We start from the raw sequence: 16,988 nt of genomic DNA on the forward strand, positions 1-16,988 counted from the left end.
CCGGAAATGCTTTTCATTGTAGGGAACATTATTTTAAGACATCCTTATAATCACCCATGCAAGAATGTCTTTCACTTAAAGAAAAGGGTGTTTAATCTTAATGAGACTCAGCGTGGCTTTATTTAACTTCCTCTACATTCATTTTTAATCACCTGTGCATTAGAGGTTTGCTCTTGGGACAAACCATTCATTAACAGTTTCTGATTCTCTGTGAGAAAAGGTAGAGCCAAATTTGCAAGCCACAAATAGTAAGTGCATGGATTTGCCTTGTTTCAAAAAGGATGTGACGTACCTCTGAAATGACGGTACCGTCATTTTACACACTAGGACTAAACTAATGTCTGGGTCCATTTTGTTTTCTCCTATCCTCGTTTGCACTTAATCAGATTTCCAAGATTAAGTTTATTTTTATCTCATACTATGTTTATTTGTTGAAACACACAATCAGTTTGAAGTTAAGTTATGAACCACGTGGGGGTTAGAAGGGGCTGAATATCTGAGCTCGAGGTATGGGGTCAAGGGCAAGGCAAGGTCTGATGGAGTCTGTTGTTAAAGAAACAGTGAGTCCTTTGTAGATTCAGGCAGTTTGTTAGTTACACAGTCACTAAAGGGACGAGTTGTTGAAGGTGGCTCTTGGCAGGTGATGCCAAAACAAATGGGGTGTATGACTGCAACATGGATGAAGGGACGTCCTGTTGCTGGGGAGCCCAGTTTAAGCTGCTTGTCAGCAGTTTTACAGCAGCAGCTGCAGCCGATGAGGTGGGCAGGAAGCCTGGTCCCCTGCCGGAACTGGGAAGGTGATGAGAAACTGTGACAGCCTCCCCGGGGCATTGGGAGGTGGGTGGAAAATGGACTGTAGTGGCTCCTCACAAGCCTCCTGGGCCCACACTTCTGGGAAGCTCATGAGACATTCTGCCAACACTTGGGTTGGCTGTGGCTCAAGCCTTCCCTCCTGGCTCGTGTGGACGTGTGCATCTCAGGTCATCAGGCACCACTAGGGGGCTGTTCCTACTGCAGAGCGGTTGGAGGGATGGCCACGGGGTGAGGCTGGAGGTGTCTGATCAGGCATAGGGGCCTTAACTGTCACAACTAGTTGCTTGTACTGACGCTCCGGATTGCACAAAGCCGCTGGAGGTTTTCAGAAAGGCAGCGGAACAATCTGATCTGACTTACTGGTAGAAACACACAGTGGGGTTGACAGGAGGTGCTGCGCATTGGAGACGGTGAACCGGCAATAGACTGAGTCATGATGGGTATTTTGAACAGGTAAGAAATGTCTCGTTTTGGTGATTAGGCCAGAAGAAGAGTAGAAGGTAGTGGGAATGGAAGGACCCAGCTTTGATTGTGCCAAGAGGCCCTCAAATTCAGCACACCCGCAAAGAAGTGCTCAGAACTCGGGAGACATGCCAGGGCTCAGTTAGCTACTGGGGAGTTGTCAGCAGAGATGCTGTTGAAAACTTCCTAGCAAATTAGGTTACCCAAGGTGAAAGTGTGGAATGACAGAGCGGTGGAGACCAAGGAAACCCCAAAGAGCAGATTAAAAGTTGAACGAGGAGGTGATAGTTTACAGAAGATGTAGGGGAGATGAATTGGAGGAGGAGGCAGTGATCAAACGTTAAACATGTTATGATTCCCAAAAGGATAAGGAGTCAAGAGAAGCAATGGCTTTTGCAAGGAGAATGTTACTGGTGACTTTCCTGGGGGATGGTTTCCATTCATGGGGAAGAAACCAGCTTGAAGGAAGCTGATCAGTGATTCACAAGGCAGTGAGAACAGATATTCTGTTCTGGGGCTGGTGGAAATATAAACAGATCAACACCCAAAGACAGTTCCAGGATAAACATGCAAATAAATATCTGCTAAAATAGGAACACGAGTGTAATTAATCATCAGAAGGATGGGTGTTTCTAATGTGACAGACTGTCAACTTCTGTTAGAGCAAGAACTCAAAGGAAAGGCGTGATTACTTTGAAGTTGGTTTTTCACTGTCAGCTTTAGTCATTTGGTTCAATTTCTTTACAGAAAAATTATTTTTCTCTTCTTATTGAACTAATTGAATATCTCAGAGGAATCCACCATAGTTTTTTTTTTCACTCTGAATATAATAGGAAGTGAAGTCACATGGTAGAGTGGATGAGAAGGCATTCTGAGTACTTGAAATATGGCCATAAAAATCGGCCTTTTGTGAACTTAATTATACTGTCTTCAATTCCTCATGTGTTATTCTCAGACCAGGGTGGTGATGTCTCTTTCAGAAGTTCAAGTAAAGTGAGCTTGTTTTTTTGTTTTTGGTTGATAGGGTCAAGACTGGATTCTCAAAATCCTTAGGGAAAGCCTCTCCCAGTTTATCTGCATAGGATGGAGAAAAATCAGCATCCAAAACTGAAATGTGATTCAAACTGTAATAGTTCTTCACAAGCCCTTTTGGCTCCAACAGTTCCGTGGGCCCAGGTAATACTAAAGTTTCTAGGAATTCCCAGCACTCAGCCAGAATCCCTCACCACCCCTACTCCTTCCATCAGCAACCCTGAGCTCCCAAGGGACTACGCTGCATAACCAAACATCAGAACCAGAGCATGGCTGGGACTGTGCCCCCATCATGGATTTTCTATTTCAATCAGAAAAAAGCCTCAATTTGAGCAAAACTCCAAGCATATGAAGCCTTCCTATATATATCTTGTCAGTAAGGGACAAAAACAAATACATATATATTGTTAGGAAAAAGATTAGAAAGAAACATACCCAAACTTAAATAGTGATTATCTCTCCAGGTAATTAACATTGAAAGAACACTTTTTCTCTTTTCAATCCCTTTATAAAAACCATGATTACTATAATAATCAGAAACAGAAAGGATGTAAACTCAAAAGTTATACAGGGATTTAAAAATATTTTTTCCAGTTCTACTTTCTTTTCTCTCTTTATTTTTACAGCAAATTGATGTTTTGTAAATTTACAGCATTGTGCAGTTACCACTGCTTCTAATTTTAGCACATTTCCATCACCCTTCCAAATAAACCTCGGGCCCATTTGCACCTACTTCCAGTCCCAGGCCACCACTAATCTGCTTTCTTTCTCCAAAGATTTTTGTTTTCTGGACATTTCTAGAAATGGAGTCATATAACATATAGCCTTTTATGCCTGGCTTCTTTCACTTAGTATGATGTTTTTGAAGTTTATCCATATTATAGCGTAAATCAGTAACCCATTCATTTTTATTTGCTGAATAATATTCCATCCCATTGATCGACCATGTTTTGTACATCCATTCACTAGCTAATGGATATTTCGCTTCTTTCTACATTTTGTCCCTTATGAACAATGCTGCTATGAACATCTGCCTACAAGGGACAGATTTTCACGTGCTACAAGGTCCCTAGACTAGTAAGGTAAGACTCCAAATGTGTCTCTTTGAGACAGTCCCCTTGGAAGAATAGGGTCCCTGGTCTTTCCACAGTTGGATGGGCTGCCTCTGTGTGCAGAGAGGTGAATCTCAGCAAGAAGTTTTGGGAGCTAGTCCTGAGAAGTACAAGAAAGTAGTAGATTTTTCTAGCATTGGCCTAGTGGCGTGTAGCATCTCTTACCTTGGGAATCATGTGTGCAGGTGGTTTTGGATGAGGCATAGCGCGCAAAGTGGAGGTGCCTACATGAAGAACAAAATGCAGAAAGAGAGAGAGCGAGAGGAGGGAAAGACAGGAAGCTCAATTCTGAGTTCCAGGGCCTCCGAGCAGCAGGGCTATTCTCCGTTCTGGTTTATAGTAAGTAGGTCCCTGGTAGAGTTTTAAATTTAGGCTGATTTGAAAAAGCTAAGGATGTATTGCTCTTTCCATACACGTCATCACACACGGTTCCATCTCCACAGGTTTCCTTCTATGCTGAGAATACTGACTATTCGAGTCCTCCCTTACCCCAGCGAGGAGATAAACAAGGGGGTACGTGGCACGGGGTCTGTGGAACTGTGGCTCAGAGCAGGGAGCCCACACCTGGCACAAGGAGGGAGACCTCAGCTGGTGTCTCAAGGAAGCTTGAGGCCCAAACTCTGGGAGGAAAATTAGGAGGGTGGGCCAATTTAAGACGAATCACAGATCAATTGTGAGCGAAGGCTGGCCATCCCTATGAGATTTTGAGGCTTGTTTGTAGGGGCAAGATGCATGGTGGGGGGCAGGGCAATCTCCCCACAACTTCCCTCAGCCATTGCTGGGCATCTGAACCTTCACTAAGCAGCTGTGAGCAAGTAAATTCCAGACCTTCTGTTTCCTGGCAACAGGGCTCCAAGTTACCTTTGCCTTTGCTCCAAGTGGGAGTGAAGCAGGGTTCTTCTGTGTATGGTTACCCTTTGTATTGTTTTGTTCATCTCCGTGTTCTATTTATTATAGCTTTTCAGGACTGGTATTTTACAGATCATTTTTTGGGCGTGTGCCTTGTAAGCCAAGAATCTTGTTGCTTTTTAATTCATAAGCATTTTTTCCCCTATTGCTTTGTGAGTAGAGATCTTGACAATTTCATTTTCTACCTTGAAAACATGTAATAGTAAACCAACCAAAAACCTGGCAGAAAATAGATTTGTAAAATACAATGCCAGGTTTCTGTGTGTAATACTTGATGTAGGACTGAGGCAATTCTTCACATAATTCAGACTCAAAAAGTCTTCTGGAGGAGAAATAATCTGAAACCTGAACTGTTTAAGAAAAAAATCAACCTTTTGGCTTTTTTGTTTCTGTTTTACAGACTTTAAAGAAAAAGCAAAAATAGGGAATGAGTTGACTTGAAGGCCATGTTGAAACATGACAGTTTCATTTTATTCATTCAGTCAATAGTCATTTATTGGGATTCTGCCTTGTGCCTGGTTGGATATGCACAAAAGCCAACCATACAGGGTGCCTGTTCTTGAAACACTAACGGTGTGTCAGGAACAGAGATGTAAACAGATGCAGCATAGCGCTGTAAGTGCAGGAAGGGACGTGAGGATAAAGTGTCATGGGAGCTTGTGGCATGGAATAATTAACTGCCTGGGGATAGAGCAGAAGGCTTCCTGATGGGTGACTGGAAATGAGAAGACTGTGTAGCAGGAGAAGGTTGCTCCAGGAGGAGGAAACAGTGTGGCCATTTGGTGGGAAGGAGTGCAGAGACTTTTAAGCAGGAGGGTGGCTTTGGTAAAAGCAGGGATGTGGGAGGCAGAGAAAGGAGTGGACTCGAGTGAGGAGAGAGGGCACAGGAGGACCAGCTGGGATGCCAGTGCGGTAGTGGGGACTGACAACGTGGGCTTAGGTGAGGGCACTGGGGTGCAGGATCAGAGGCTGAATTCAGGAGGCTGAACAGACCGTGAGAACTGGATTGGGAGTGATGGGGGAGGCGCATCAGCCAGGATGGGGTTCTAGCTTGGAGACTGGGCAGATGGTGATACCATTTCCCAAGGTGGGGAAGAGGGAATACAGAGGAGGACCAGCTAAGAGATGCCTTGGCAGGATGAACTGAACTCACAGATGGGCAATGCAGATAGTATCTTAATGCCCAAATCAGTTTTTTTTCCTCCCAATGAATGTTTAAAAACATCATGTTTAAAATGGTTGCTTTGGTTAGTTAATGTGGACGTGTCCTGCTGTCAGGTAGTTGAAGGTTGGCTGAAGTCTCCCCAGTCAGATGGAAGCCAGCTCCATGAACTGATGCCCAGGCGAGGGCAGCATTTTCTGGCTAATTTGCTGATTACAGCCCTACTCCGAGTGGAGGGCTCTTACAGCCTCTCCCTTCTCTAGAAAAACGCTCAGCCCACCACCACCAGGGTGGTCATCAGATGGCATTTCATAGTTTGCTTCAGACCCTGATGATTCTGTAATGAGAAGCTGAGAAAAACCACTCCGTGACTCAGCTCAAGTTGGTTGACTTAAATATTTATCAGGGGTTGAAGAGCCACTGGGAATTTTGCAGTCATGATGTCCAGTCCCTGTAACAACTCAGCAGGGCAGGTGGCCAGGTCAGCCTCACTGTGCAAGCGGGGAAAGAGGCTGCGTGAGTGCAAGTCTCACGCCCATGGTGGCCCAGCTCAGCTGGGGAGCTGGCTCACTGCGAGGGGCAGCAGAGCGTAGGCCCCCAGTATCTCTCTGGAGTGTACTTGTTGCCTACAAATGGCTCTGATCACAGTCTTTCTGTCTCCAAGATCTCAAGAGTTCTTTTATGGGGCCATTTTGTCAGTGACAAAATTGTAGCTAGTATTTTCAATGTGACTGATATTTTACTGGTACTTAAAGTAATGAGGAATGATGGCTGGGCCTTCCGTTTATTTTTCTTCCTCAATTACTAGAACAGCTGAGATAAGGGTGTTAAACTGGCTTAATTGGGTTGCTGTCATAACTGATAGCTTGATTTTATCCAAACTAGCATCTTCTAAGTAGAATTAATCTAAATAATCTTACTACATCCCCCATGCAGTCTTGGTTGATTTACAAAAAGAGAAAGGCCATAAAGCGAGGCATCTTCTTGAAGTTCAGATCCCCTACCACTCCCAGTTCGGGGGCTGTTGGTACCCAGTAGTTCAGGGGTCATTTCACTATAGGGCGGAATAACATTTGTATTTCTTTTAATCAATCTAAAAGTTCTCTGCACTGTATTTCAATTTTGTATCAGCTGGAGTTATCAGAACATCTATTATATCGGAGACTGAAGGAAAAGACAGGTTGGAACATGATCTATCTGAGCCTATGAAAAATCATTATCTTAGTCGATTCCATTTTAATTTTATAGCTGTTATGCTTGGGGCTTTATCAGTGTCTTCTCGGTAACCCACATCATTTTTCACTGACAGACTCTAACGTACTTTGCATAAGTTGCTAAGTCATGAAAACATGCTGCTGAATTTAGGGATAATTGGGCTTGTTTTTATGCCACCATTCTCTTACTCTTTTAAATGAAAATAGATGGGGATGTGACACTTTTGATAATCATATCAAGACTTCCTATGGATGCCAGAGATGGTACGTGTTTCCTGATTCAAACTATTTCATATGCACTGAGACTTAAAGGGATATATACATTTCTTTTTTCTTTAAACTCTCTGCATAGCATGGGCACTGGGAGCAAGGGCATTGGAAATTAGCAAAGCAAAATATTTGCCTTTGGCATTTGTAGACACAATTTAGATCTTCTCTGAGGGCAGAAGAACCATTTGATATCTTTTGTGGAGCGCTGAACCCCATGCAATTTCAGAATAGAAGGAGGAGTGAAAGATGAGGTCAGAGGTGAGAAGGAGGCAGGAAGACCAGCCTAACAGGATCCTGATGAGAAGGCAGTAAACCGGGAAGCAGCAGCTGGCTGTGCCTTCCTGCCCGTGACAGTCCCGCTGGGACCCCAGAACTCTTAGGAGAAATTGCTTGTGACAGTTTTCAGCCCACATAAGGCAGTGAGACTAACATCTGACCTTCCTGGTGATTACTTGAGCAGGAGCAAGAATTACACTGGGATTTGCCCGGTGCTAATTGCTGCTGCTCTGCCCCATGGTCAGCACATCCCCCACGGGATTCCGTCCTATTACACTCCCGAATGTTCTCTCTCCGTCTTGGTATGTTCCTTAACAGTTATTATTATTTTTCCCTTTCTTAAGACAGGCCAGCAATTCTGTGTGTGCTGAAGTCCTTAATAAAGGCGTTCCTGTGCTCTGAAAGCACTGTCTTAACCTTTTCAGAAAATCTGAACCACATAAGGTAAATGATGATATTCATCTCTAAAGATAAAATGCTTGCCAAACACAAAAGGTCAGACCTTATTAATCTGTAGAATTAAAGGCTTTACTCTTCCAATCATTCAGCTACAGCTGGTTCTGCTTTAGCAAAACAAAAGCATTTCCGTTATAATAAAACAATGTTGTTAGGTAATTTATAGCTTATTAACATTGATGACAGTTTGTAAAAAGTGCCTTGTACATCTTCGAGTGTTCTCTGGGTTACAACCTAGGCTCCATCTGTAGGCAGTGACTAGTGTCCTTTCCTCCCCAAATCATTTATAACCTGGGCATTATCAATATTATTATGAAGCATGATTCCGAAACCTGTATAGATTCGCTTTGGGGCCTCAATCAAACAGGCCAAAGACTTTTAAATTTCTGTTAACCTCAGATTTCCAGCCCTGTTTCTGCCTATCTTTTTACATTCCTCCATTCTGATCTCACAGTCTCCAGTCTCTAAGAGGTACCTAAAAAATTTCTCTTTTGGCGCTGCCATACCACTGTCCTGAAATGAGTAAGTGGGGCTGTCTGTACGGGTTATGATGGTGGGACTTCTGCTTTTAGCAAAGTGTTACAGGAACTGCAGAGTGTGTGTTCTCTCTGCAGACATCCTATCACCCACCTCTCCTGGCAGCACTGGCCCCCCAGCAGCTGGGACTGTCCTTCCTTAGAATGAAAAGAAGCTGAGAGTCTATCTCTAGGGTAAAAAGATACTTCAGGAATGGCATGAATGGTTACAACCTCCCGGGGAAGGCACAGTGGACCAGGGACACACTCTCTGTTTAGTCATATATTTTTTTTTGGTTAAGTTTTATTGAATTTTAGAAATGTTCATGTTTCCATAAATACACAACTTGAAGAATTTTCACAATCTGAACACACCAATGTAGTCCAATACACACAGGACCAAGCGACTCATCCACAAGGTGAGCCCAAAGCAAGGGGACTGGTTTCGCCTGTGTCTGACCTTGATATAAATGGAATCATTCAGCATGTGGTCTTCTGCTTCAGCCTTCTTTTACTCAATATTATGTTTGCAAGATCCAGGTTGTTGTGAAAAGCTGCAGATGGTTCATTCTTGGTGCCACACAGACTCAAATGTGTGAGTGTACCACGTATATTTATTTAGTCTACTTTTCTTGGGTATTTGGATTGGTTTCCAATTCTCAGCTATCAGGAATAATCCTGCTACTAACATTCTGGCACTTGTGTTTTGGTGAACAGATACGCATATTTCTGTTCGATGTATATCCAGGCGTGTAATTCCTGGATCATAGGGTAACCATATATGTTCAGCCTCACTTGATACTTTCAGTTTCCGAAGTGGTTGCACCAATTCACTCGTCTACCAGCTGGATATGAGAGTTTCAATTATTTCATCTCCTTGCTGATAATGGCATTTCCCATCTTTTCAGTTTAGTCATTTTGTAGGTGTGTTGTAGTATGGAATTTCATTGTACTCCCTTGATTAATTTGTATTTTAATTTCTCTTGGATACTTTAATTTTTATTTCCTTGATTAATGAAGTTAAGCATCCCTTCACCTGTCCATGGCATTTGAGTATCCTCTGTTGTGAAGCATCTGTTCCAGTGCTTTACCCATTGTTCTTTGAGTGGTGTCTTTTGCATACAGATTGTAGGATTCCTTTGTATTGTAAACACCTTCTACTATGTGGGTTACCTTTTTACATTCTTAATGGTATAATCTGTGGAACTGAAGTTCTTACTTTTAATATAATCTATCTATTTTTTTTCCCTTTTGTGGTTAGTACTTTTGAATCCTCTTTAAAAAAAATCTTGGCCTATGTCAAGGACATCAATATGTCCTCATGTGTTTTTCTCTAAAAGATGTATTATTTTACCTCCCAGATTTTGATCTGTGGCATTTTTAGAACTGATGATTGTATACGGTATAAGAGAGGGGTCAGGATAATGTTATTCATATGGGTGTCCAATTCCCCTAGCACTGCTTACTGAAAAGACCATGCTTTCTCATCTGTGTTACCATGTTGTTCTTGTCATAATAAGGGACTCTGTGTGTGTGGATCTGTTTCTGAACTCTCTTCTATTTCGTTGGTTGTTTTTTTTTTTTTTTTCTGTCTTTGAGCAAATACTGCACTGTTTGAATTATTATAATTTTCTAATAGGCCTGGATATATGGTAATGTCAGTCCTCTAACTTATTCTTCAAGATTTCCTTGGTTATTTTTAGCCCCTTGTATTTCCATATGAATTTCATAATCTGTTTCTTTCCCTTCCACTCACAACCAAAATCTGGGGTTTTGCTTTGTATTGCATTGAATCCTTTCGGTCAGTTTAGAGAGAACTGACATTTCAATAGCATTGAGTCTCTGAACATGGTATAGTTCTCTATTTACACAGGATTAGAAACTTCTCTTGGTTGTGATTCATAGTTTCCAGTGTAGTCTTTTCACTGTGTCCTTACGTGGTGAGAGGGGTGAAGGAACTCTCTGGGGTCTCTTCTATAAGGACATTAATCCCGTTTAAGAAGGTTTCCATCCTCATGGACCTCCCAGAGTCCCTACCTCCAAATACCAGCACACTGGGGATTAAGTTTCAACATGTGAATTTTTCAGGGGACACAGACATTCAGTCTGTAGCATTCACCATCCCATCCTCCAACCCCTTACATCATCAACATCTGGCAAATGTCTTAAAGAGAGAATGGCTGTATGTTTAAGGTGAGTTTGCTTGCTTAGGTAGGTTTTTGTTTCCCATGAGACCCCAGGAGATTTCACCCTGCCCTTTAAAAGACACTTGTCCACATGGGAAAAGCAACCATGGGTTTAAGGGCCCTCAAGTTTTCACTTTGTCATACCAGATCCATATGACTGTTACAAGGGGTTCTTATTTATTTCTCTCCATCGTGAGCCCTCTGCCTGGCTCAAGCCTGATCCTCACCCAGAATCGAAAGTGTCTGAAGGGAGAAAAAAATGGCTGGCTGCCTTACTCTCTTTGTAGAATGGGTCTTTCCTCTTTGATATTTTGGTTTTTAATTGATTTAGGCTTCACTGCTTCTGTAGCTCTCTGATGTCTTAACAATAAAGGCTTTTGTAATCTATCCCGGTTTTTCTAGTTTTTGCAATGGGGACATTGGTTTATTTATCCTCCCTGGAAGTTCCCAAAGCCATATATTTTACTGACATGTTTTGGTATAAATTCCTGAGCGGCTCCTTGTTTGGAGAAAAATCAATTTGTTTTGCTTTAGCTTCCCGTGTGCTATATGGCAAAAAAATTCTGATTCTTGTATTCCATCAAATACACCCAATTTCTATAAAATTAATAAAATCTTACTTACTTGTATAATATTGAGACATCAGTTAGTACTATTAACTTGGATCTAATAGGTAAGTGTTGGTTTTTTCTGGTTAAACATAATGCATAGAGATAAGTTTTCAGTGAGTGACAAAAAGGAACCTTTAAACAAAAGTTACTTTGATTTATAAGTTCTTTTAAAATGTGTGTTCTTTTTGCTCTAAGTCTTTTGGGCCTTGTTCAAGATTATTACCTCTAATGATGGTTCTATACACTATTATCAACCTGTTTTTTATTTACCACTCCATCTTCAGGGACATTTCTATCCTTTGGAAACATCTGTGACACCAGATTTTGCATTTCCTTGTCTGATATTAGTATTAACAGAATTAGACCAGAAGTAGAATTCAAACTGTTTATTTCTTGAGGACCATTCTTGGTTCTTTTCTTTCTGTAACCCCCCCCTGGGGTGGGATTGACATTTATTGAACACTTACTATGGCTTTAGATGGAGAGTGTAGAGGGCACAGCACCTCATTTCCTCATTTTGCAGAAGTAGAAACTGAGGTTCGGAGTCTATAAGCAGCTTGCCCAGTTACACCCGGAGAGAAGACTCTTATTTCTGGCATAAGTTAAAAGTGTTCTTCAGTTCTAGTTTTTTCTTGATGAAAAATTGCATGAACTATTTCATAAGGGAGTGATAACTGTACTATTTGCTACATTGCCATCACTCGGTTCAGAGAGCCCCTCAACCAAGAAGCATCCTGGGACCACCCCTGAGGCTGGACGAGGGGGTCCTCTGGGGGCTTAGTTCCATTAGAACAGTTGTGACATTCTACGGCCATCTTCTGTTTACTAGCCTAACTTGCCAGGTAACTCATGAGCTCCCTGAGCACAAGAACAATGTATCATTCATCTCTGAGTCTCCAGGACCAAGCCCAGTGTCTGGTCCAGCTCTTTGTTGATGAATGTCCATGTGCTATTTCATCACATCTATTTCCTCCTCTAGAACTTAGGGAATCCTTTAGGTGCCCACTCCATCAGATGCCCTGTCTGCATTTTGAGATGTTTCAAAGGTATGACTTTTCTGTATACATCCAAATACATTTGAACATATTTACTCACAGTAGATGCAAACTTTCTTTGTCCTTTTCTTACTTCCCGTGCCACACTCCCTTTTGGATTTGATTCCTCTGCTCTTCGCTCTCAGGCACCTTGACCTGCGGACCCTGCCACTCATCCAAATCCTCCCAGTCTTTCAAGGCCAAAATCCAAGGCTGACTTCATTGCGACGCCCACTCTGCCTGAGGTATGCCACACTGATCACTCATTTCTTAGAGATGTGCCCTCCTCCTTGGTTTATATGTAAGTACCCAGCCTCCGAGAATTCTTAGTTCACCTGCTATTGAGTAATGAAGGCACATATAAAGAACCTATAAATATTCATTTTGATATACATATAGGATTCAAAACTGAATCTTCAGCTATGAACAGCTGGATTTTAGGAATTACAGGGAGAGCAAAACTCCTCATGTAATTGACACAACAGACATCTCAGCTTAACATACACGAAAACCAACTCTGAGCCTCCTGTCTCAGCTGATGGCAAATCCTGTTAGCTTTGTGTCTGAAATATACAGACTGTCTCCAGAATCTGATCCCTTCTTATCCCCTCCCTTACCATTACTGGTCCAAGCTGCCATCTTTCCTAGATCATCATCAGTCTCCTAAGAGGTCTCCCTACCTCTGCCCTTGTCCTCTATGTCTGCTCTCAAGAGAGCAGCAGAATGATCATGGCACTTTGAACTCCACTCAGAACTTGGCAACAGTGTCCCATTTTATACAAAGTAGAAGCCAACAGTCTCATGCGGTGCACATGACCCTACACCATCCACATCCCCACTCCCTTCACATACCACCACTCTCTGTTCCAGCCCCTCAGCCACCTGGCTCTCCCCAGACAGCTTCAGGAACCCCATCCCCACCCTCTTCACATTTACTCAGATGTGACTTCTTCAGTGAGGCTTTCCAGGGCTATCTGGTTAAACCTGCAGCATCCTTTCATTTGCTGTCTTTTTCTCTTGTTTCATATATAAATAGTATGTCTTCTCTTTTTTCCAAAAAGCATATCATGTATCGTACTCAGTGTCCTTTCTTATCTCCACGTGTGTTTCAGCTGCATGAGGACACTCATTTTTGTTTGTTCACTTATGTATCCCCAGGGTCTGGAACAGAGTCTGGCTTGAGGATGTTGCATTATTAGCTTTTGAATGAACAACAATTGTTTTGTGTATGAAGCTACTGGCTGAGGGGACCTGACATCTCTCTGTGGTATAGATCATAAGAGGGAAAAAGCTGTGGGAACAATTCAATTGTCAGGATGGGTGATGTCCTCTGGGACTTTCTTTCAACTTGCGTCAGGTGAAAGAACCCTCCCTGTAGGTGACAACATGCTATCAAGATGAGTGACATCAGTGTGGCTTCCCAGCCTTGGCATCTGCCTGAGATGGAGCACAGTGAGCTCACTGCTCTGACCTCTTAACTAGACAACAGCCGAGAATCCAGGACTTGGGGATTTTACTGACTCACTGTGTGTTTACGGCCCTCACACATTTGTATTCTTCCCAAGAACACCTCTAGGTATGTCAGAAGAAATGCAAAAATGTAAAAATATATTTATAACTTGATGACATTTAAAAAATTACTCACCACTGTCGATTGCCAGGAAGAGGGCAGTGTACACACTGTCGTGGACAAATGGCGACTCACGGTCCAGCACAGCTGTGGTGTCAACAGTCCCATTGATGGGGTTGATATTCAGCCAGCCTGCTGGGTCCTTGTAAACAGAATATCTGAAAAAAAAATCCCCAAATAACGTCAGGTTACATTCAAAATAGATTCAAGAAGTGTTCACTGGTACAAGCTGGTACAAGCTCCCATGCTAGCTGCCAGATAATTTTTAACACAAATCCCAAAACATAATTACAATACAGTTGTTCATTCAGCAAGTAATGAATGACCATCAACTCTGGGCCTTCTCTGTGTTAAATATTTTAGACATGCTCCCCCTTTATTTCTCATAACAAGCCTGGGAGGAAGGAGCTGTTATCTGCCCAGCTCTCATAGAGATAGAGTTCACAGCCTGTCTCCTAAGTCCAAGTCCATTTCTGTTTCTTTTATACCTTGGATGCATCTTGTATGCAGACCAGGTAGGAGAAGCACTGTCAGGAAGGTACAGGCAGGGCACACGGATGCCTGGAGGAAGAAGTAATTACCCCTGATGGAGGGCAACCCTGGGGTCCTCACGGAGGATGCAGTATCTGAACTAAGACAGAAGGGATGGGGGGGATGTTGTCAGAGAATAAGAGGACAGACATATCGGGAAGAGAGAACAATAGAAATTAACATATGGAACTGAGATATTCACTAGAATGTAAGTTCCATGAGAGCAGGGATATCTGCACGTTCACTGTCATGACCTCAGTTCCTAGAATATTGCTTAGCACATACACAACATTCAATAGATAGTTGCTGAATGAATGAATATTTAGAGAGGTAGATGGTTGTGGTTGGAACACAGCTTCTCTAGGGGAAACTGAAAGTAAATGAGTTTGGACAAAGAACCTGAACCGCTGTCATAAGGGGTTTGGATTCTGAATAGCGGGAGACCATCAAAGACTTTTTAAATGTTAGAATTATTATTTTTGAGGTTGTTGTAAAAGTAATACATGCTTATCATAAAAAGTTCAAACAATATAAAGGTGCATAAAGTAAGAAGTGAAAGTCTTAGCTATCAAGGAGACTCTAACAGACCATGACTCAGATTTCTTTCTACTGGGTGGCTTGAGAAGTGTGGGACTGTCCCAGTGACACATCACTGGTGCTCCAGCCACTTTCATACTTGAACTAGAAAGATGCTTATTGGTGTTTTTCTGCCACTCCCCACCAATGTTTGGATACATGCCCGTGAGGAAACATGGGAACTCTTAGCTTATCAGTCTGGTAGAGATGGCCTGAAGTTGACCATCTCTGCCTCATACTGCCAGCTTGGGTCTAAGAATGTTTAAAACCAGATTTAAGAGCATATATTCAGAGGGAACTCTAATTCAAAAAGAAACATGCACCCCAATGTTCACAGTAACACTATGCACCATTGCCAAAACATGGAAACAACCTAAATGTCCATCCATGGATGACTGGATAAAGAAGTTATGATATATTTATACAATGGAATACTACTCAGCCATAAAAAAGAATAAAATAATGCCATTGCAGCTACACGGATGGACATGGAGATTGTCATTCTAAGTGAAGTAAGCCAGAAAGAGAAAGAAAAATACCATATATCACTCATATGTGAAATCTTAAAAAAAAAAAAGAAAAGAAAAAAGAGGACACTGATGAACTCATCTACAAAACAGAAACAGACTCGCAGACATAGTTAACAATCTATGGTTACCAGGGGGAAGGGGGTGGGAAGGGATAAATTTGGGTATTCAAGATTTGCAAATGTTAACCACTATATAGAAAAATAGATTAAAAGACCAAATTTCTCCTTTATACCATAGGGAACTATATTCAATATCTTATAATAACTTTTAATGAAAAAGAATATGAAACTGAATATATGTATGTATATATGCATGACTGGGATATTGTGCTGTACGCCAGAGATTAACACATTGTAACTGACTGTACTTCAGTTAAAAAAAAAAAACAGATTTAACCCAGAAGACTGCAAATTTCCAAATGAAGATTTGGGTCAGATTACCATCCTAGTCTCACAGTGGAAGAGGTGTACACGTCTTAATCCTGGGAACCTGTGAGTATTAAATGGCTAAAAACTTTGCAGGTCAACTTAAGTTAAGGATCTTGAGATGAGGAGAATATTTTGGATGACTGGGAGAGGAAGGGGCTAAATACAATCACAAATGTCCTTGTAAGAGGGAAGCAGAGATTTGAGAGGAGAAGGCCATACGACCACAGAGGCAGAGAAGGGAGTGACACAGCCACCAGAAACTGCAAGAGACCAAGGAAGATCCTCCCCTAGAGCCTTCAGAGGGAGCACCACCCTGCTGACACCTTGATTTTAGCCCAGTGAGAGTTCTTTTGGACATTTGGCCTCAGGACATGGGCCCAGGTGTTGTGACTCCAGACCCTGAGTTCTGAACGCCCACCCTAAGCCACTTTCCAGCTAATTTATTAGTGGGTTATCAGAAGGTACATCCTGAATTTTGAGACAAGGTGAGCTCCAAGAATAGAATTAGGGTTCCTCTATGTATAAGGAATCAGATCACTCATGTGTAGCTGAGACCAAGGGACTGTCCACAAACGTGTGGCCAGGGAGACCGGGAGCCGTCAGGGTTCCTCGTCCCTTCCTGTCTTGGAGGTAATCTTGGGTAGTTGCGTGATTGTCACCTGAGGGAGGCTGCGGTCACTGAAAGAAGGGTGGTCAGCTGGGTCCTGGAAGGGGAGCTGAGGAGTAAGAAGCATGGGCTATCAAAGGGAATGAACATCTGAGCAGCCTCCAGGAGACTTCTGGTAGCAGCCTGGCTGCCCACCACAGGCAGCATTGCATCCACGGTCTTAACCTGACCATCAGCGAGGGTGACCCTCCACTGGCCCCTGCGCTCTGCTGCGGCCTCAGCACCGACCCCTGGATGTCTTTGGGCTTCTGAGAGGCACCAAAAGACCCTCCACCAGAGTACTCTCATTTTAACTCATAGAGAGTCACGCTGGTTTATATCAGTCCCTGGTTTATATCAGTCCCACGTGAACAGACCCAAGCACCTCTGTGTGCACCAGTCAGATTCAGGGTTTATCCTGCATGCCGATGAGCAGACCTGGGGCTGCAGAAGGACACCAGGGAGAGGGCGCTGTAAATGTTTCCTGGAAGCGTCGGGTCTGGTCTTTCCCGGCACAACACCCATTTAATAGTCATCGGATCAACACAGCAGCATCCAACGTCCAACTGAGTGTTTACTTCGTGCTGGGCGCTGT

The 16,988-nt window shown here is 42.7% G+C and overlaps 1 protein-coding gene across 2 annotated transcripts in view; it reads right to left on the reverse strand.

Moving 5' to 3' along the window:
* The window catches only part of CDH13 (cadherin 13), a 1,113,397-nt gene that overhangs the window by 15,458 nt on the left and 1,080,951 nt on the right, over window positions 1-16,988 (reverse strand). For both annotated transcript variants that reach the window (XM_074370357.1, XM_010967669.3), the window contains exon 11: window positions 13,698-13,840. In XM_074370357.1, the coding sequence (XP_074226458.1) occupies window positions 13,698-13,840 (143 nt within the window). The remainder of the gene's footprint in view (window positions 1-13,697; window positions 13,841-16,988) is intronic.

The sequence above is a fragment of the Camelus bactrianus genome, chromosome 9 (genome assembly GCF_048773025.1).
Source record: "Camelus bactrianus isolate YW-2024 breed Bactrian camel chromosome 9, ASM4877302v1, whole genome shotgun sequence".
Lineage (NCBI taxonomy): Eukaryota > Metazoa > Chordata > Mammalia > Artiodactyla > Camelidae > Camelus > Camelus bactrianus.